The 22,966-nt window shown below is 42.5% G+C and overlaps 1 protein-coding gene across 2 annotated transcripts in view; it reads left to right on the plus strand.

Moving 5' to 3' along the window:
- The window catches only part of PRKG1 (protein kinase cGMP-dependent 1), a 1,214,718-nt gene that overhangs the window by 972,634 nt on the left and 219,118 nt on the right, over window positions 1–22,966 (plus strand). For both annotated transcript variants that reach the window (XM_032430422.1, XM_032430421.1), the window contains exon 6: window positions 13,439–13,516. In XM_032430422.1, coding sequence (XP_032286313.1) covers window positions 13,439–13,516 — 78 coding nt within the window. The remainder of the gene's footprint in view (window positions 1–13,438; window positions 13,517–22,966) is intronic.

The following is a 22,966-nucleotide window of genomic DNA, read 5'->3' on the forward strand; positions in this document are numbered from 1 at the left end:
TGCCATATTTTGGGGTAGCCTTTTCCGAACCCCGTCAACTGCCACTAGGCTGTTCCCAGCAGGATCTCTGGCCGAGGAAACCATCTACCTTCCGGTTGTAGGCAGATTTGGTTACTGTGTTTTCTTGATTCTATCAGTACAACTACCATCACCAGTGATGATGTTCATTCTGAATCCAGAAACCTTAGAATACATGTGCAGCAGGGGCTAGTGGGGGATATGAAGATGGAAGAGTGTTTCCAGGGCTTCTGGTCAGTGGGTTTGCACAAGTTGTTAGCCCATCGAAATACTGTCGTCCCAGTCAGTACAGAGCTTTGGCCGGGAACCCCCTCATCGCTGCCCCAGATTATTGCTGGGGCCCCTGAACGTCCCCATGGTCCAGGAGGTTTCCCAGTGCCCTACTCCAACACACATCCTTTCTGATTGGACATTGCCCTTCAAGTACTGGTTATTAAATATTGTGTGTATCACTTTGGTGTTAGTTCCAATAAACACAATAATTTCACATTCTGGAAGAAACCTTTCTCCCTTTCTCTCCCGGTTAGAGGCATATTGTGGAATAGAAAAGGGGGCAGGCTCATACATGGTTCTGAGACCCCAGCTCTGAGCAAGACCCTTCTCAAACTCGTCTAGACAGAAACAAAATATCCGCAAGGTGAGAAGGGTGTCCTCCAGCATATAAAGGAGTCTTTCCTCCCTCAGGTAGTCTAAATCATCTTGGGTTTCGCTGCTTTCTGTCCTCGATGACTCAGGATGCCCTTTAAACAGAATAGCATCTTCTCAAAATGTTTATTTTAAAAATCTAAGGAAGTGAAATGTTGAGTGAATTCTATGTACTTCTGACTCGCTCCACTACTTTTGTTACAGGGTTCATGAGAAATTGCATTTTTCCTTTTTGAGTACCGTATTTATTCTCCTTGAATCTTCAAAACATGTTTATACTTCAGATAGTGACTCTGAGATAGTAAATTCAATGCTTTTCTGTGACACATTTCATAATCTGTCAGGGCAAACAATTTCCAAGTTCTGCCGCTGCTAATTGCCTTTATAGATCAAATTGTTAAATTTGAGTTATAGTTTAATTATGTGGGATGGGAAGGCCTGTGTGTCTACTCTATAAACAGTTTTATTCTGTTCTGAAATGAGTAGAGCGGAGATGAACTGTGCCTTTTGGAGATTTTTTTTTAGCATTTTGTGTGCCTGCCATGGTTTCACTCACTCTTAGTCACTCCGTCGGACGGATATGTCCACATCACAAATCTCTCACGGTAAAAACAGAGATTGAAAATCCATTTGGAAAATGATGTCCTTGAAGAGCTCAGTTGAACATCAGATAAAACCCAAGCGTTTTTGGAATTTGAGCTCTGATTTTCCCTCCTGCATCTGGGATTCAAGGTGAGAGGCAGGCAGGCAGGTGGTCCCTGCTGTGCCAACAACTAGCTTTGATTCATAAAGTCTGGAGGTATTCGAGAGGCTTAACGGAGGATGATGTGATCTGGCCAGCAAAGACATGAAGACCTCGAGAATGTTTGAGATTCAGAGAAGGAAACCGGATTTCCCTATCAGTGCAACAAAAGCCTACATGGTTTTATTGTATTATGGGAAATGCTAAATGTTAGGGTGGAAACTTGGACACTTGGATATGCAAAAATATACATGGAAATGGTTGCCTTTTGTCAGATTGCAGACGCAGGAGGGGGTGGGTGGAGGGGAAGGGACTGGAGAGTCAGAGAAAACAGAGGGATGAATTGCAAACAAGTGCCATTTCCTACAGTGTAGATGATAGGTCCTTTCAAAGATAATCCCGTACTTTCAATTTCTATGCACTTTTACTGAAGTGAAACAACTAAACAGCCAATTCAACACTAGTGTCTTTATTGATGATAATAGAATTCCTAAAGGTGATTTCATGCAGCAGCGAGGATGCCTCCCTGTTCTGAGGATGTTATGGCTTTTGTAAAGAACTAAGAGTACCGTTTTATCAGGGTGGCATCTGGGTGGTTAAGAATGCATTTACATCGGGGCCTAGTACGCACCTAAGTATTCATTTGCACACACATGTAAAACTTGTATAAATCACGCTACCTTCACTTTCTGTTGATGTCTTGGACAGTTTTGTTCTATTCCATTTAAAAAAATTGCTGCTTATAATCCACTAACAGAATTTCGTGACTTGTTTAATGGATTGCATTGAGCAAGGGGCACACAGCCGATGGAGGAATGTCTTTCCTTGGTTCCTTGGACTCCACGAAGACACAAAGCTGCCAGGAGTTCCTGTTCATCATGGTGACAGTCTTGTCAGTTCTTTTAAAAAGCTACATCTGGGCCCACTGCTCTGCAGGGGATCTTAATTCTGACTTTCAGGAAGCCTACTGTCTTGATATATCCCGGTATAAGTCACGAATTAATTTTTTTTTAATTTTATTTCCTTATTTGACACACAGAGAGAGAGCACAAGCAGGAAGAGTGGCAGGCAGAGGGAGAGGGAGAAGTAGGCTCCCTGCAGTGCAAGGAGCCCGATGCAGGGCTCGATTCCAGGACCCCAGGATCATGACCTGAGCCTTAGGCAGATGCTTAACGGACTGAGCCACCGAGGTGCCCATGAATTAATTTTCTAAGATAAGCTTATACTGTCCCAGGACTTCTGGCCCCAGGGATTTTATACCTGTCCTTTTCATCAGGGTGGAAGCTAGTAAGAATCTGCCCCAGTACGTTGTTAAGGCAAGGATGATTTACAAGCCAAGATGTCCTCGGGATCTGACCATACGGAGCCGGTCAGGACTACACACAGGGCTGCTTGATATTCTGTTCCCACAATGTTTCTCTAATCCAGTGTGGTCCAGCTGACGTATACATCAGTCCTTGGGTTTCAAGTACATTGGGTGCCTCAGTAGAGACAGAATCTTCATAGCACCATCAAGGCAAATGGAAATGTAATGAGTCAGGTAGTAAGGACAGAGCCTAAGCTCCTGGGAGCTGGAATATATCACAGGACCCTAAGGCAAAGTTCAAGGTGGAGGACTTTGATAAACAGTGTCACAGGCCACTGAAGAATGTTTCATCAAGGACATGGAGGAATGTGCCAAGGGACAGCTGGGTAGACACAGATCCTCAGCAGTGGAAGTGGCAGACTCATCACCCAGCTATTTGTGTCTTAAAATGTCTTGGTGAGCTAGGCTGGTGTGGGGCCTTGAGGGGCAGTGCTAGGCAGGCTGTCTATCTAGAAGTCTGAGCTATTGTATTGATGAAAAGGCCACGTTTTCTGCCTAAACTTGGGTTCTCTGGGAGCCCTTTGAGACAGCCCCTCAAGAGCACTCCTTTCATACTGCCGTTCTCCCCCTCAGTGTGATGACAGTGCTGGGGGTTGGGGTGAGGACCTCTTGAACCACATGCTGCGTCCCAACTGAGGGACTGTGTCTTGGGTATCTCTGTAGCTTCAGTGCCAAGTACAATGTCTCATTCATAGAAAGCACAGATAAATGATACTGGTTGAAATTAGTGAATGGCCAAACTCCTAACAAGGGCGTGTCTTTCATGTGGACCTGGAGTTCAGTCTTGGTGCAGGAGGATTTTATGGCTTCGTTTGAGCAGCCTTGGAGCCAAATTGTTGTCCAGCCTGAGAAGTGTGAAAAAGTACTTGTTATAAATAAGGGACGTCCTAAGTAGAAGGCAAGGCATGGCATTGAAATAGAAAGACTCTATAATAGAGAGATGATTATCCCAGATGTCCATTTGGTGGGGACAGGACAGTGGTGATGGTGTGAAGGGAAGCTGTTAAAAAGAGTGTTCCAGGCTTCTATTTGTTCTTTTGGTGTTCTGGTTAATTTGTAAATGGTGGTGTGAGGAAAAGTTAATTTTCCTTTAGAGGTAGGAAGGAGAGTCAGCAAAAATTGTAGTCTTAGTGGGGTTAAATATTATCTGAGGAAATGCTTCATAAAAGAACATACCCCCTTGATAATTACTGATCTGAGAGAAGAAAATGCCAATTTATGAAAACCTACCTGGAGTGCACATACTGTCTGTTGTTAGTAGAGCACTTGTTCTGCGATGAAATCCATGGTGACCATGGATGGGGGAAGAGAAGCAGAAAATTCTGATTGACAGATGTGATCATTTCCTCCCCAGCAGATTTCACCGAAGACTTCAGATTGCTATCCTTGATTGCTGGTGGTTTGCAATGTGGAAAGTTATATGTTCTTATAATGACTAGCTGTCAGTCTTTCTTGTCAGCATAGGTAATCTCAGTCCAGACATCTCTAATGGACAGAGTTCTGCCAAATAGAGAAGTCTGGGACCAAGAAATACCTTGTCTGTTGCCTGCCTCACTGGCATGTTTTTTGACGGATCAAGCTGTATGGTGATCGTATTCTCCGTTAAGAGCTCTTGTCTTTGAAGTAAATCTGAGGTATCAAGGAGAGGGAAGAATTTCCTTTGAGGATGTGGCTGGCTGAGGATCCAGAAAGGCAGATACCAGTATTTCCAAGAAGGTTGTTCTTCTACCTGATGTCCTACTCTTCCTCTAAGATAAAACTATGCTCTGAACAAATGAGGAAGGAATCATGACTCAAGACTCCTACTGTTCTTAACTCACTAATTTTCCAGGTGTCATTCCCTGTTCAAAGGCTTTATTAAATGCATCCAGGCACATGAAGGTGGTTCCTGCTTGCTGTTGCTATCTTTCTAATCAATAACAATTATCATAGTGGTCTCTGTTACCTGCGCCTTAACTGTTAGGACAGTGTCAGTTAATAGATGTTCCATGCTCTAATAAAGACTGAAGGATAACTCCAATCTTAAACTCATGTATAAAGGGACAAAATTGACATAATTTCTGACTGAAATAACTAACTAACTCAGCTGAGAATTTACTTCAGGATGGTACATTGTGTATTAGTTCCTAATAATGGAGATTCAGTTACAGATTACGTGTCACAGTGGGCCTGAAAATAAAACCAGCAGCTAAAACACAGCGTCTTTGGTATCAGTAATGGGGTCCGATCTGAAAAGTAGAGAGGAGTCATGCAAATTCGCAGGGGGCACCTCCCAAGTCCTCCAGGTGCCACCTCCAGTGTCGCACTGAGCCTGCTGCCGAGAGTCAGCAAGTATATGGAGGGTTTTAAAAAGTCTAAATGGACCTTTACATATTAGTGTTGAATTCTGAGAATCCAGAGACCTACAGATTAACAACCAAAGCTATACCCCTTCTTTCCAGTAGCAAGGAGAAGACTGGCTTTTCCTAACTCAGCAGTTACTGCCTTGGGGGCGATAGATTGTTTCCATGTAGATATGCTGTCACTTCTCTTTCTCTGTCCAGCTCTCTGCTCTGCGGTTCATAACTCTGCTCCCCCATTCAAAAAGAAGGGTCTGGACCAAATCTGTCCTTTATCTAGATTCTATATTGCATTCCTCCTTTGTGCTTGGCATTGTTCTAAGTGAAACAATGGATAGAATATAAAATCTCCTAAACCCTCTGAGTGGTAGGTAATGGGGGAAGAGTCCAGGGAGCAAACACAAAAGAAACATGGTTTCCAATCTGGAAGGTGTGGAAGAAGGCCTTTCTCACGGGGGGCTCAATGGCGCTGTGATTGTGCTCACGCGGTCAGGAGAATGGCCAGCAGCAATTTGGCAGCCACGGAGAAACCGCACACACAACAGGGATAATGGGCAGAAAGCGAGTGAGGTAGAGGCACGTGCTCGGAGTGGTCTGGAAGGGCCTTGTTGAGACCCAATGATAAGAACAAGACCAGACAGGGACCTCGAGGAGAGTGTCCTAGACAGGCTGTCCTGAATGCAGAGCTCTGGGGATGGGTCCGGTCTGGTGAGTACAAGGCACGGGGAGAAAAGCCAGCGATTTTGAAACTGAACCTGTGTGGGCGAGATGTGGGAATGGATGAGGACGAGGTGGGAGCCATCGTAAGTAGTTTATGATTTTAACAGCAACAAGAAGCCACTGGAGGGTTTTCAGCTGTAGAGTGATTTCAGTTAATACGCTATTTGCAAGGCCACTTTGGTTGCAGAGAGAAGAACAGATGGAGTGGGGTGGGGTGCGGTGAGGGGCAAGGGCTGAAGCAGGGAAGCCAGATGGAGGACATTACAGAAGTCCAAGGTGCGGTTCTGGCTTGGACTAGGGCGTCAACCGTGGAACCAGTGAGAGACCGCTGGGCTTGGCAGGGGTATTGAAGGTAGAGGCCTTTCTAATGGATTGACGATGGGCGGTGCTAGCAAGCTGGGGATTAAGGAGGGCTACTTCATTCCTGTAATTACTATTTTCAAGTCCTTATTCTATCTCCAGCATTGTCTTAGACACTGAGGATGTTACAAGGTGAACAAAACCAGACACAATCCTTGCTTCGGACACATTTAAAATCTGGTGGAAAACATTATTAAAAACAATCCTATGGATGCCTGCCTGGCTCAGTTGGTTGTGCATCTGCCTTCGGCTCAGGTCATGATCCTGGGGTCCTAGGATCGAGTCCTATGTCGGGCTCCCTGCTCAGCAGGGAGCCTGCTTCTCCCTCTGCCCCTCCCCCCTGCTCGTGCTCTCATGGTGCTCTCTCTCTCTCAAATGAATAAATAAAAAATCTTAAAAAAAAAAAAAACCAATCCTACAAGTAAGTACCCACAAGCTCAGCAAAGAGCAATGCAATAAAGTTGTGCGGCTTTGTAAAATCATAGAATGGGAGAGCTGGTATAGCCAGAGTGTGTTCAGGGAAAGCTAGGATGGGAGAGGGAAGTAGGCCATAAGGAGGTGAGAAGCAGTGGGGTGCAGCAGGGGTGCTTGGCATGGATGAGAGGAAGGCGAGAGGAAGGGAGCATGGCATGGATGAGAAACGGACCCAAGGGGTGGGTCATCCAGTGCAGCTGGAAGACAAAGTGAGCAGGAGTGAGAGGAGGTTGGAAAGGGAGACACTGAGCAGACCGTATATGGTCTTGCAGGCAGTGTTAAGGAGTTTGGCTTTTCTCCTAATGACTATGGAAACCTTTAAAGCAATCTGCCTAATTGCTCAGGTTTCCGCTCATTCTAAATGCTGTATTTTTCTATGATTTAATTTGAAATAAGAAAATGGCAGAGCTGCCAAGTGACCTTCAAAAAACAATGAAACTGCCTGCATTTGATGAACATAATTAGACACTCGAAGCATCAGCACGTACGATCATCTTCCCCTTGGGTGCAATTAAACATTTCGGGATGGCAGTCAGGAGTCCTGGTTTGACAACACCATGGACATCAGCTTTTACAAACCTGCACCACCTCTGGCCACTGTCCCCTCGGCTCTTCTCTGGACTCTGAGTTCTAGGAGCTTACACAGCCTGGAAAAACGTACAGCCAATGCCCGTGCAGATAACCTAGAATAACTGATAGGACGGTTGTGGGTGTCAAGTTACCAAGTCAGTGATATTAAGAGGGTCATTAGACAATTTCCACCAATTACATAGACTCGAGATGTTCCTGTCAAAGTGTCTAATCTCTGGGACGGGGTCTGATGGGTCTGCAAGAGCCCGCTGGTCTGGAGCATGGGGAACGGGGGTGCTCACTGCCATGGAGCACACCCCAGGCCCTCATGGGAAGCTACACGAGGCAGACAGAGCTGCGAGGGAGGGAGGAGACTTGTCTAGGGCCATGATGTGACTCCTGGATTCAGCTATTTTGAACACCACTGACTTTGGACTATGCCGTTTTGTGACTCAGTACCTTCCCATTTTGCCAGTTGCAGTTGGATTTCCTGTGGCTTACAACGGGGGGAGTTGCGACCCATCTTTTTGTTTGACACTGAAGGTGACTTGGATACATCTCTTCTTTGCAACCTAAAAAAAGACGGTTATTGCCCACACCAAATTGCCCAGCCACAGGTGGGGGGTGGAGGAGGTGGGGGCGGGGGAGGTAGGAGGGACCAACCCATCCTTCACACCAGCTCCTCGCACCTTTTATTAGTGGTGGGACCTTGGGCCAGTCATTTAAGCTGTTTGCTTCAGCTTCCCTAATGGAAGCCCTCCTAGGGTTATTGTGAAATCGCCACAAGATAAGGACCATGAGCGTGCTTTGCCCACTGTGTGAGGGATTGAAAACTGGCTGGGCTCTGTCCTGGACTCTCCCCTCCTCTCTCCGATAAGACCTTAAGAGTGGGGAGGAAGGTGATGGCAGGCTCTGAACTCCAGGACCTCCCAGGGCCAGAGCTGCCAGGAGCAGGTGGGGTGCAGCCCCCAAGGGGTCTGGTTTGGGTGATGAGTTGCTGTGTCGCAAACCACTCCAAAACACAGCTGCCTAAGATAAGAACCATTTTATTGTGTTTATTATGTTCTGTGGGTTAGGAATTCAGACACAGTAGGGATGGCTCGTCTCTGCTCCCTGACATTTGGGACTTCAAATGGGGAAATTAAATGCTGAGACTCGACCCAGTTGGGAGTGTCCTGCACTCAGGTGTCTCCCTGCTGACTGCAGTGATTGAGGTGACTCAGACTGTGTGTGGGTGGCTCCATCAACCGGGTCCCTTACACGTCACCCCCAGGTGCAGCTCAGGCTTCTCAAGCGTGCTGCTGGGTTCCAGGACGGAGACTCCTGAGAACCAGTGGAAGCTGGAAGGTCTTTTCTTTTCTTTCTTTTTTTTAAGATTTTATTTATTTGACAGAGACAGAGAGAGAGGGAACACAACCAGGGGGAGTGGGAGAGGGAGAAGCAGGCTTCCCCCGGAGCAGGGAGCCCGATGCCAGGCTCAATCCCAGGACCCTGGGATCATGACCTGAGCCGAAGGCAGACGCTTAACGACTGAGCCACCCAGGCACCCCTAGAAGGCGTTTTCTAGGATGACTTCGGAAGTCATGCAGATCGCTTCCACGCCGGCTGTTGTCACAGAAGAGCTGCTGAGGCCCCTGGTTTCAAGGGGAGGGAAGGTAGACTCCAGCTCTTAATGGGAGAACGGCCAAGTCACCACGCAGGAGAGCTTGTGGAGTGAAACTCTCTGGTGGCCATGTTTGGGAAATACAACCTGTCAGAGAATCACGGCATCTCAAGGCTGGAAGATGCCCTAAAGTTCCCCCTTGGGCATCCTTGGACACCACCCTCCATCTCTTCCTCAATGGCTTGGCCCATGCTCACCTCGCCTCTGCTGGTATGTGCTCTGGGAATGGGACATCCTGCCTGCAAGTCCACCTCGAAGCTATGCCTCCTGACCCTGAGGTGCCCACTGAAACCCTGAATCTCTTTCTACTTGCTCTGGACGGTCTCCCGGGAGGCTGCCTCCCTCTACTTTCCCACAGCTCAGTGGGTCTGTGAAGACCTCTAGCATGACTTGAGTCTTCCCTTTCCACAGTCTAGCACCCCGCTTTTATCCGCCCTTCTTCCACACCCACCCCCATCTAGGTCCTGACCCTTTGGAGACTCTTGGGTCAGTCCATGAAGTAGATATGCTCTTGGGTGCCTCTGCAGTCCTTTCTTCCCATTTTCCCGCTGCTAGAGGTTTGGTTTCCTTTGAGCAGTTTTCTTGCTGGCACCATGGAGTGATATTGAGAAACGAAAACCATTTGGAGCATTCCAAATTCGTCTTGCCAGGCATTCAGGACACGCGACTCAAAGGAGACCTATGGGGGCAGTTGCCAGGGCTTTTGGCACTCCTTCCCCAGAAGGTGCTGTGAGATGAGAGACTGCTTTCTCTGCCTCTGACCCCATTGTGATGCCTGGAGCAGTGAACCCATCTCCTGAGGGCAAACCTGTGGAGGGCCCTTGCTCTGCGGGGCACTCAATGTCCTTTACCATGTAAGCCATTTACTTGATGAGTGTTTAGGAGAACACCCAGGGGCTCTTCTCAGTGCAGGGAAACAACAGGGAACATAAAAATTTCTTCGTGGAGCTGACATTCTAGTGGAGGCGATGATTGAGAAGTGAGTGAATGATCTGTTAACCATGGAGCTGATGCAGTCCACCTGCCCCAAGGCCTGCTTTTCACTTTTCCTGGGTCCTTCTTTCTGTCCAGAGGCTGACCTGAATGGGAGGACTCCCCTGTCCCCTTTCAGCTGAACTCAGCCAATGGGGAGCCCCAGTGGGATACCCAAGGGTAGAGAAGAGAGAGGTCAGGCTCTCTCTGAACTAGGCTGGGGTTGGCAGTGGATCCTTCCTTCTCAGAAGCCACGGCCCCAGCTCTCAGCAGAATCTGATAATCCTGCTTTACCTTCAGCCTTCCTTGATGCCCACGCTCCTGTCATTCAGCCCTCTGCGAACCTTCCTGTCCCGAGATAGCTCCTTCTGAGCTCTCTGGGGTGCAGGGACATCTCAGGCACTGGGCAGAGCCTGTGCAGAGACCCTGAGATGGGTCTGGGTGTTCAAGGAACATCAGGAAAAGGGGTGTGAAGAGAACAGACATAATGCAAGGGAAGGAGGCAGGCGGCGAGGTCCGTGAAGCAAAAGAGCAGTAGCTGTTAGTACCTTGCATCCTCTGTGGGGCTTCAATGCCCATGGGCACAGTCTGAGCCTTGGGAAAGCCTGGCACCTTCTGCTTTTGCACCCTTGGAAGCCAGCCGCCGTGTAAGAAGGTGGCTCTCCCCCAGACCACCCTGCTATGGAGGAGACTGGGCAGCCCCAGGGGGAGGCCCATGTGGAGGAGCATAGAAGCTGACAGTCATGGGTGTGAGACCAGCACCAAATGCTCACCCCAAGAGTGAGGCATTAGACTTTTCACTGATCCAAGCTGACACCGTGGGAAGTCAGAATCATCTAGCACACAGTATCAAGAGAAATAATAAATTACTATTTCAGGTCCAGAAAACCACGAAAGATTTAGGGCAAACATTCTCAACTGGGAGCAGTTTTGCCCCCAACAGGTTAATTGACAATGTCTTATGACACTTTCGGTTGCCACAACTGGGACTGGAAGTGCTACTGGCATTGAGTGGGTAGAGGCCACGGAAGCCACTAAATATCCTACAGCTGAACTGAATGTCCAGGACAGCTCCCAGCAGCAGAGAATTGTCTGCATCAAAATGTCAGTGGTGGTGTGCCTGAGAAACCCTTACCTTCATACTTTTTAATATAGTACAAATAATTTTGGCTTTTTAAAAGGAAATGACAATCTTTGGGTAGGAATATGCTTTTAAGGAGATAAGTAAGAAGAATGAGCCATTCAGATGAGCTCAGGATTCTTCCACATTTGGTGTTTTTTATTTGTATTTTTCTACTTTTTCCAAAATAATAGTATTCCTGCTGCTATTATGTGGGCATAATAAGCTGCTAATTCTCTTCTTTTCGGAGAGGCTTTCTCCTGCTCAACATCCTGTAACTTGTTCCTCATACTTCTGTTGGGGCTTAAGAATCTCCTCCATGGGGAAGCCCTGGGGAAAGAGTGAGACAATACAACAGACAGTACATAAGCCCTACCAACATAAAATATAGCTTGCGCACTTGATTATTTGGGGGGTTTTGAGAGGTTTTGGATTAGGAAACAAGTGAGAAATATGACAAAGACTAAGGTAAATGGAACTAATATATTGTTGCTAATGATAAAAAATCAAGGCTAGGGAATGTGGCTTAGGTGTCAGAGCCAGACAGCCTTCCCGAACCAGGCCTGTTATTTGGGTGGACATACTTGCCCTGGGGCAAAGGCCCGGCAGAGGCAGCTTCATTCTGCTTCCCCTGGAGAAGCCGCAGAGAATGTCTGCCTCTGTGGGGAGCTCACCCCCACAACAGAGACTAGGGGCTAAGGCAACCATACCTAGCTGATGGCTTCCAAATGCACCAGTCAAGTAAGCCACACCACCTCCTCTGGTGTACAGAGTGGGGAAGGGAAGAGAGAGGTCCTGAATTTTACTAATGGAGCTCCATTCATGGAGAGGGGAAAGATGCTCCAGCCTGCCCCCCTACCCTACTAGTATAGATTGTAACTCCTCCCTTATCTGCCGTATTACTACCTATGCTAATACAGTAGCTACTGGCCATGAGCTAAATGTGCGGTGTCTTAATCACACTGGCCACATTTTACTGTTCAGTAGCCACATGTGGCTAGAGGCTGCTGTATTGGACGGTGTGGCTATCGACCATTGCCACCCTTGGAGAAAGATCCAGTGGATGGTGCTACTTTGAGATTTTTGTATCTTGTCTTTGTTTCATCAGTGCCTACAGCCAGGCCTGACTCAGAGGCACACAGAGATGTTTGTGGAACTGATACAGGAAAGAAGACTCTTGTGATCGTTGCTTTTCACACCTGCATGTACTAAAGATCTTTCCTTTCCCAAATAGCAAGAAGTGACAGGGGAGCATGGGTATCTTGTTAAGTGAAATAAGTCAGTTGAAGAATATGCATTCTATAATCCTATTTTTAAAACTTGTTATGAATTAAAAAAAAGGTAAGATTAGGTAGTATGTTAATTTTCTAGATATGCAAAGAAGGAGATGGTTGTCCTCAATGTCAAGTGCTAACAAAAGGCAATGTCAACAGTGAAGAGACAACAATATTAAGGCATCGACAACAGTATTAAGGAACATGGTATTGAAGTATAAGGACAAATCATAGCTGTTAGCCTCGTAACTGCGACATGCAAACCATGAAATCTGTTTCCTAAGGAGTGTGTAAAGTAATGTTTTCTTTCCCCAAAAATGGTTCCCTTGCTAAGCTGCAGAGAAGAATGTGGCCAGATGGCACAGTCTCATTTTTCCTGTTATATCTCCTGACCCAGCAATATACTTTTTTTCCCACATCGCCTTATAGAAATTACTTTTGTTCATTGCAGAAGTAATCTTTACCCTGGGAATGGACCTAGTGACTGTGTCCACATCCTAGCACTGACTGTGATCATCCTCTTGCAGCCTTATCTTGCTTCTCATTTGCTAGTTGATGAGCTCGCAGATGCTGGACCAGAATTCAGTCCATAAAATGAAGACATTCCGTCTGACAGGGCCAAATCTAAATTGCTGAAACAAGGACGTTAAAGCATGAAGCTGTGCCTTAAAAAGTAACTAGGGCCATCTAACCCACACCAAAAATCATCCTGGTTTCAAAATGAAGATCTTGAGACACCACAATAATTACTCAAGAAAAAAAAAAAAAGCCTATCAATCATTACAAGAATACTGAAACAAAATGAAAATGACAAAATATTATGAAAAGACTAGTTTAATTAGCAGCTCTGCTGTTTTAGTTCATGCTCAGTTGATGGGAGAAAAGAATATTTTTACCCAACTATTAAAGTGAATGAATGTAAAGATCTGATTATAATTGTCCAGAAAAAATGGCAGTAACAAAATAGTTTTAAACATGAGTGCGATAAAAATGATTTCTCTGTAATTATTCCGTTCATTGACTATTACTCATTCTTAAATCATAATGGATTCTGGGCTTGGGTAAAACTCCATCAGGATGAATGCATCCCTGCAGGGCTGATACTTGAAGAGACTGAGCTTTTGTTATATTACTCCTTAATGTTTTTTTTTTCTGTTGCTGTTTCTATTTTTCAGACTCACTATGAGAATGGGGAATATATCATCAGACAAGGTGCAAGAGGGGACACCTTCTTTATCATCAGCAAAGGAACGGTAAGCCCCGGCAGCATGAGGGTGATACACAGTGGGGCGGGGTCCTGGGGTGCATCAGCCACCCCTGGAGACGCACACGCACAGGGTTTTGAGAGAGAAATATTTGAGAATGGATCTCCCAAAAATCATGCCGGAGGAAGAAAAACTGTAACTCTGAAGATCAGAAAATAGCCTCTGTTCTGTAATTTAATAACCACGGTGCTAGATGCCACTGATATGTCTGCCTAAATGGGAAGATTTCCATAATTTCTATAATTCAATAAGAAAAAGACTAAGGTCGCTTAAAAAATTCTCAAAAGGAAAAGAAAACTCAAAACCCCCCAAAACTCCCTCTAGTGATTAGGAGCAGTAACATTGCTATCTTGAAATACCTGGGCTTTGAAATGAGATGGCCCAAGTGTGACTCCTGCTAGGAAACTTACAAGTCTCAGTGTCCTTAGACAAGTTGCTTAGCACTCTGAGGACAACAAGGGTATAAATACACTCATGTTTTTTTGTGTCTTCATAAAGAAATGTTGAATGGATACTGAGAAACTATTAGCAGTGGTAAATTACAGGGGAAGGAATAAATAGGGGGTGGACCCAGGGATAGGAATGAAAAATCATAATTTATCCCTTTATATTTTTTTTAGTTATCAGTATTATAAGTCTTTAACTTATATTTAAAAATGAAATAATAAACTAAATTGGAAAATGGGAATTTGTGTAGATGAATGCTCTAATACTCTAAAAAATACCTTTCAGTTCTTTCAACAGTGAAGTCATAATCATTTTTGTGTTTAAGTGTCCTTCCCCTATAACTAATGATTAGAACTTATTTTGCTTCATCGTAAGGGATGCTTAAGAGGAATTTGTATGTACTAAGTACAGTAAGCAATAGGAAAGGAAATGCTGGTAGAAGGGGATTTATACAGCAGTTTTCATTTTTATAATTGTTACTTTGAAATGTAAGTTTAGGGGTACCTAGCTGGCTCCATTGGTAGAGCATGTGACTCTTGATCTCAGCGTCCTGAGTTCAAGCCCCATGTTGGGCGTAGAGATAATTTAAAAAGTAAATAAATAAAAATGTTAAATAGTTTTTTAAAATGTAAGTAAGTTTGTTCTAATTTAACAAATATGACTGCCTCTGGGACTTTATAGCTTATACTAAAATAGGAAAGAGAGATGTACAGAGCCACAGTGGATAGGATAGGTGAAAGATTATAAATCTTGTTGGATCACCTTTCCGATAACCCTCTCTGGACTGATTTTGAATCAAGAACGTGTCAGTGTTTACACCAATGACCTGTCACACTAAAGTGAAGACAGCATTATTTGTGCTTGTAGCATACCTTTTTTTTTTTTTTTTTGACTGATAGCAGAAAGCCTGGGATACAGAGAAATGTCAGGTGCCTGCATCTTACAGACATCAAGAAATGACATGACTGACCACAGTTACACTTAAGACTGTATTTTGAATTTTCCAATGTTAGAGGCTAAGGAACCTTAACATTTTGTGGTTTGTGTATAAAGTGTTGGAGCTTTACCATTTGCTGTTTTATTTCTTAACATTTACTAAAGAATCAGGGAAATTGAAAATCCTCGTGGATATAAATGATTCAGTAGGTCACAGGGGGATTTTTTTGTCCTGACAATCTGGATTTATTTTTTCTTTATTACAGTGCTAATCCTTTGCTATCATGGAATGATACATTTATCCGTTTAAGATGAATTTCTGACAGACTTTTGTGATTACCCCATAACTGTAAATTTCAAGCACTACCTAAAAGAAGCTGCTGTTTGTAACCAGTTTCAGTTGCAAAGAGTTGCATTAGTGGTGCTGCTTTATGAGTTTTGTAATATGTATAAAAGGAAATAGTGAGGAAACACACCACAGGAACCCATTCCCTTGGCAGTGTTTCAGAGCACCATGGGGATTCTGGGAGACAAGTAGTAAGAATATGTTAGACTCTTTTGACACACTCAAGATGTTTTTTTTTTTTTTAAACCAGCCATAGATTTTTCTAAGGCTAGTTTTTCATGTCATACAACTTAGCTTCTATGATTTTTAATTATATTAATTATATGATAAATAATAGATGGTATATTGGTATATTCTATTAATTCTGTTACACATATATTGGAATCAAGTATATTAAATCCTAAGAAGCAGGAGATGAACACGCTTAAGTCCCAGTGGAAGGAAGAGGAGAGAAAATTAACAAGAGTGCCTTCAAGTAAGCAGGCAAATAAGTTGTGGAACTGGAATTTTCTTAAGCTGTATGCTTTGCTTCAGGTATACAGATGTAAATTTGTTTTCATATGCATTTAAAAACTTATGAAGGATAACCCTGGAGAAGATGATTTCCTTGTTTCCACTGAACTGGCTTTTCCTTAGAACACGTTTTAAGACATGCAACAGGTGGCTAGAGTTACCAATGGATTTCCCCAGTTCAAGACATTTATTGACATGTAAAACTGTTTTTATTCTCCTGTGAAGCATATGAACACAAAGAGAAAAACTCTGAAATATTTATTTCCCCCCCCTTAAACCTACACAACGTGATTTTTTACAACTTGGGCACCATGCTTGCAGTGATGTCTAAAGGACTCATCTAGAAGCTGAGTTAGTTCTCTATATATCCCAGTTGCCTGGAAACTTGACGTTCCATTCCCCCCAGCAGTGAACTATAAACCTCCCAAGAATTCACAACAGAGCAATGAAAAATATCTTGGATAAAAGCTGTAGCTGTGTTACATCAAAAAATGTACTGTCTCCATACATAAATTGTACCAAAACTGAATAGGATTGGTAGACAAAATTTCAGAGTTCCAATAATAATTCAAATGTATTTTGATTTTGATTCTATTCAACATGCGTTGTATGCTACCATTAGAAAAAAATGCGATTCAAAAGTTCTCGTTCATTAAATGCCATTTAAAACTACATGGCTTTGCTTAGAATTAACATGTATTTAAGCATGTTGGTTAAAGAAATTGGCTTAGCATGATATTTGTTAAATATGAAAATTATGGAAATTTTATTTGTATATGGATGCATAAGAGTAAAACATGAAAAGCCCTTCCTTTTACTTTTTATTTATTTGTTTTTCTTAAGATTTTATTTATTTGAGAGAGAGAGCATAGGCAGGGGGAGTGGCAGGCAGAGGGAGAGGGAGAAGCACGCTCTCTGCTGAGCAAGGAGCCCGATGCAGGGCTTGATCCCAGGACCCTGGGACCATGACTCAAGCTGAAGGCAGATGCCCAACTGACTGAGCCACCCAGGTGCCCCAAAGCCCTTCCTTTTAGATCAAGAACAAGATAAAGATGCACATTATCACCATTTCTGTTCAGTGTGGAACTAGACGCCCCAACCATTGCACTAAGTCAAGAAAAATATATCTGGAAATGAAGAGATAGAATAGTAATTAGATATTTAAATCTAAAAGAAACACAGTGCCATCTCTAGAAGAATTAATGAATTATATAATATATAATATCTATAAATATATATCAAATATATTCATATAATGGGATAATATGCAAAGAGAGGAAATGAACTACATTTATGTATGTAAACATGGAAGAATTGGGTAAATCTCAAATACAATACCAATCAAAAGGTGCAAGTTGCAGAAGAATATGCATGCTGTTATTTTTATAAAGCTCAAAAACAGTCAAATATATGGTACTCATGCATGGAATGAGATATGAGTGCATATAGGCACATGCATTAAATTGCAAACATTAGAAAGGGGATCATGAATGTAAGATTCATGGCAGACATGTTGGGAGCATGGGTTAGGACACATGGTAGAAAGAGACTCTAATTTACTCCTGTGTTACACAGAGGGTTCAGTTGTCAAATCAGACCCTTAGGAATCATAAATCTTGCCCACATGGAATTTAACTCATGACTCAAAGAATACAGGCAAGCTTCAAGTTCAGAAAAAAAAAACATTCCTGTACCCAGTACATGTTCCAAACTACCAGATACCTAAAGTGTCCTCATTCTACATCAGGAGCCATTTTGATTTGGGAATAACAGGATCCATTTTTGAGTGATATGTGCAGAACATTGTTTGAAAGGGGAACTGCTTTGTTTTGGGGACTCCTTGGGTTTTGTAATCTAATAGTCACACAGGTAGGAAAATGATTACCTCACTAACCCTCATTTTCTAGTTGGGTCTTCCCCATAAATCTGTAGATTCCAGGTTTTTTTTTTTTTTTTTTTTAACAATAAACATTGCTTTGTTTATAAAACCCACTGGATCTGTACTAAAACATTTTCTTTTTGAATCGTTTTTGATTAAAAATGTTGGTTATGCACATTGATTTTGTTTGTTGAAGACTTTGGTATCAAAGATCAATTTTATACATCCCTTTAAAAAGATCTAATTTTTATTCTGATTGTTAATTTTTTAAATTATAAGTATAGTTAAAAATAGTTTTAAAAAACTCAAATTACAAGACTACACACGTCTTATAGAAAAAAAGTTAACATATAGGTAAGTAAAAAGGACATAAGAATACACACTCTCCTTTATCTGTCTTAAGGAAAAGAAGTTTACGCTCTAAATAGCATTTATAGCAACGGTGAGAGAGCACTAGTAGTGATAGGGGATATTTCTTTTACAATCAAATGAATGAATTTCCAAAGTAGGTGAGGGAAGTAGAAGAAAGGGGGGGAAATATAGGAGAAGTAACCAACTTTTTTGAGCACTTACTATTTTTTTGTAGACATTTTTTTTTTTTTTTTTGAGGTAATGCGCACAAGCAGGGGGAGGGACGGAGGCAAAAGGAGAGAGAGAAAATCAAGCAGGGTCCCTGCTGAGTGGGCAGCTCAACTCAGGGTTTGATCTCATGACCCTGAGATCGCGACCTGAGCTAAAGTCAAGAGTCAGATGCTCAACCGACTGAGTCACCCACACGCCCTGAGCACTTACTCTTAAGAGGATGCTTTTCAAAAGTTTCTCATTTAATGCATGCACACATACACCCTCTTTTGCGATAACTCTTCCATTTTTTGGACAAGGTGATGAGGTAACAGTGGTTCAAACAGACTGAGTATTATATTTAAGGCTCCATAGCTAGTTCTTTCCCATAGCATTGTGGATCATAAAGTACTCTGTGGTTTCAGGGAAAGAATAAGTAATACAGGCCAAGGCTATCTCTGTATGGAACTTCTCTACCCTGACATTTTTTTAGAATTAAAGATGCAAATGTCCATGCCAGGTGTCTGTGCATATTTAGAATGATTCATTATATGTACAAAGAAACAGTGTGGAAATTACAACCTTAAAGGAAACCTTTTATTCTTGCTCTTTGAACTGCTTATCTTTTCACATACATGGATTATGCAGATAGGTTTTCCTTCATACTTGTCATATAAGCAGAAAGTGGTCTATTGGATAGGTGGCCCACTTTTTATGGCTCTGTTACTGCATTTCAATAACATCTTTGTAAAGAATATTTCCAAAGCCACTGAAATCTCCCCATGCCTTGCATAAGTAAGTCTGCCATTTGGAATTTCTAATCATTTTTGTTGTTTTTGGTAACCAGATGGCAAATGTACAATTATCTAATGTATCCTTATATCTAATTTTGAATTCATGATCTTACAGTATATTACACCTCAGTTCATGACTTTTTTTTTTAGTAGTGAGGACTGACAAATAATCTTGTTGGGTTACCTCATAGTACAGATGAGAAAATTGAAGCCCGGAAATAAAACAATGAATTGATGTGTGTCAGAGTTTGGTCTACAAAACATTTGCATCTAAATCACCTATATTAATCTTTCAGATACAGATTTCCCAGTCCCACTAAATTAGAACTTCAAGAATAAGAGTCTCCTTTATATTTTTCTTCCAAGTTTTTATTTCAATTCTAGTTAGTTAACATACAGTGTAATATTAGTTTCATGTGTAGGATTTAGTGATTCATCACTTACATATGCACTCATTCCAACAAGTGCCCTCGTTAATACCCATCACCCATTTAACACATCACCTACCCACCTCCCCTCCAGCAACCCTCAGTTTTCTATCATTAAGAGTCTCTTTTATGGTTTGCCTCTCTCTTTTCCCCCCTTGTTCATCTGTTTTGTTTCTTAAATTCCACCTAGGAGTGAAATCAAATGGTATTTGTTTTTCTCTGACAGATTTTGCTTAGGATAATATGCTCTAGCTCCATCTGCATCATTGTGAATGGCAAGATTCCATTCATTTTGATGGCTGAGTACTATTCTGTTGTATATGTATACCACATCTTCTCTATCCATTCGTTAATCAATGGACATTTGGGCTCTTTCCATAATTTGGCTATTGTTGATAATGCTGCTATAAGTATTGGGGTGCATCGTATCCCTCTGAATTAGTATTGTTGTATCCTTTGGGTAGATACCTTGTAGTGCAATTGCTGGATCGTAGGGTGGTTCTATTTTTAACTTTTTGAGGAACCTCCATACTGTTCTCCAGAGTGGCTGCACCAGTTTCCATTCCCACCAACAGTGGAAGAGGGTTCCCCTTTCTCTGCATCCTTGCCAATACACGTTGTTTCTTGTGTTGTTGATGCTAGCCATTCTGACAGGTGTGAGGTCATATCTCATTGTCGTTTTGATTTGTATTTCCCTGATGATGAGTGATGTTGAGCATCTATTCATGTGTCTGTTGGCCATCTGTCCTCTTTGGAAGACTGTTCATGTCTTCTGCCCATGTTTTAACTGGATTATTGGTTTTTTGGGTGTTGAGTTGCATCAATTTTTTTTTATATATATTTGGGACATTTACCCTTTATCAGATAGGTCATTTGCAAATATCTTCTCCCATTCCGAAGAATGTCGGAATGTCGTTGTTTAGTTGTGTCGATTGTTTCCTTCACTGTGCAGAAGCTGTTTATCTTGATGAAGTCCCAATAGTTCATTTTTGCTTTTGTTTTCCTTGCCTCAGGAGAGGTATCAAGAAGTTCAGTAGCCTTTATTTTATTTTATTTTTTTTCTCAGAACTAATTTTTTTAATTTTTTGTTTGTTATGTTAATCACCATACATTACTTCATTAGTTTTTGATATACTGTACCATGATTCATTGTTTGTGCATAACACCCAGTGCTCCATGTAGAACGTGCCCTCTTTAATACCCATCACCAGGCTAACCCATCCTCCCACCCCCTCCCTTCTAGAACCCTCAGTTTGTTTTTTTTTTCAGAGTCCATCGTCCCTCATGGTTTGTCTCCCCCTCTGATTTCCCCCACTTCATTCTTCACCTCCTGCTATCTTTTTCTTTTTTTTTTTCTTAACATATATTGCATTGTTTTTTTCAGAGGTACAAATCTATGATTCAACAGTCATGCACAATTCATAGCACTCACCATAGCACATACCCTCCCCAATGTCTATCACCCAGCCACCCCATCCCTCCCACCCCCCACCACTCCAGCGACCCTCAGTTTGTTTCCTGAGATTAAGAATTCCTCATATCAGTGAGGTCATATGATACATGTTTTTCTCTGATTGACTTATTTCGCTCAGCACAACACCCTCCAGTTCCATCCACATCAGTGCAAATGGCAAGATCTCAGTCCTTTAGATGGCTGCATAATATTCCATTATATATATATATATATATATATATATATATATATATACACACACACACACACACACACACACATACCACATCTTCTTTATCCATTCATCTGTCGATGGACATCTTGGCTCTTTCCACAGTTTGGCTATTGTGCACATTGCTGCTATAAACATCGGGGTGCACGTACCCATTCGGATCCCTACATTTGTATCTTTGGGGTAAATACCCAGGAGTGCAATTGCTGGGTCGTAGGGTAGCTCTATTTTCAACTTTTTGAGGAACCTCCATACTGTTTTCCAGAGTGGTTGTACCAGCTTGCATTCCCACCACCAGTGTAGGAGGGTTCCCCTTTCTCCGCATCCTCGCCAACATCTGTCGTTTCCTGACTTGTTAACTTTAGCCATTCTGACTGGTGTGAGGTGGTATCTCATCGAGGTTTTGATTTGGATTTCCCTGATGCCGAGCGATGTTGAGCACTTTTTCAGGTGTCTGTTGGCCAACTGGATGTCTTCTTTGGAAAAATGTCTGTTCATGTCTTCTGCTTATTTCTTGATTGGATTCTTTGTTCTTTGGGTGTTGAGTTTGATGAGTTCTTTATAGATTTTGGATACTAGCCCTTTATCAGATATGTCATTTGCAAATATCTTCTCTCATTCTGTCGGTTGTCTTTTGGTTTTGTTGACTGTTTCTTTTGCTGTGCAAAAGCTTTTTATCTCGATGAAGTCCCAATAGTTCATTTTTGCTCTTGCTTCCCTTGCCTTTGGTGATGTTTCTAGGAAGAAGTTGCTGTGGCTGAGGTCGAAGAGGTTGCTGCCTGTGTTCTCCTTTGGGGATTTTGATGGACTCCTGTCTCACATTTAGGTCTTTCAACCATTTGGAGATTATTTTTGTGTGTGGTGTAAGGAAATGGTCCAGTTTCATTCTTCTGCATGTGGCTGTCCAATATTCCCAACACCATTTGTTGAAGAGACTGTCTTTTTTCCATTGGACATTCTTTCCTGCTTTGTCAAAGTTAGTTGACCATAGAGTTGAGGGTCCATTTCTGGGCTCTCTCTTCTGTTCCATTGATCTATGTGTCTGTTTTTGTGCCAGTACCATACTGTCTTGATAATGACAGCTTTGTAATAGAGCTTGAGTCTGGAATTGTGATGCTGCCAGCTTTGCTTTTCTTTTTCAACATTCCTCTGGCTATTCGGGGTCTTTTCTGGTTCCATACAAATTTTAGGATTATTTGTTCCATTTCTTTGAAAAAAGTGGATGGTATTTTGATAGGGATTGCATTGAATGTGTAGATTGCTCTAGGTAACATTGACATCTTCACAATATTTGTTCTTCCAATCCATGAGCATGGAATGTTTTTCCATTTCTTTGTGTCTTCCTCAATTTCTTTCCTGAGTATTTTATAGTTTTCTGAGTACAGATCCTTTGCCTCTTTGGTTAGATTTATGCCTAGGTATCTTATGGTTTTGGGTGAAATTGTAAATGGGATCAATTCCTTAATTTCTCTTTCTTCTGTCTTGTTGTTGGTGTATAGGAATGCCACTGATTTCTGTGCATTGATTTTATATCCTGCCACTTGACTGAATTCCTGTATGAGTTCTAGCAGTTTTGGGGTGGAGTCTTTTGGGTTTTCCACATAAAGTATCATATCATCTGCAAAGAGTGAGAGTTTGACTTCTTGTTTGCTGATTTGGATGCCTTTGATTTCTTTTTGTTGTCGGATTGCTGTGGCTGGGACTTCTAATACTATGTTGAATAGCAGTGGTGATAGTGGTCATCCCTGCCGCGTTCCTGACCTTAGGGGGAAAGCTCTCAGTTTTTCCCCATTGAGAATGATATTCGCTGTAGGTTTTTCATAGATGGCTTTTATGATATTGAGGTATG

Source organism: Phoca vitulina, unplaced genomic scaffold (assembly GCF_004348235.1).
Source record: "Phoca vitulina isolate PV1807 unplaced genomic scaffold, GSC_HSeal_1.0 scaffold43, whole genome shotgun sequence".
NCBI classification, from domain to species: domain Eukaryota; kingdom Metazoa; phylum Chordata; class Mammalia; order Carnivora; family Phocidae; genus Phoca; species Phoca vitulina.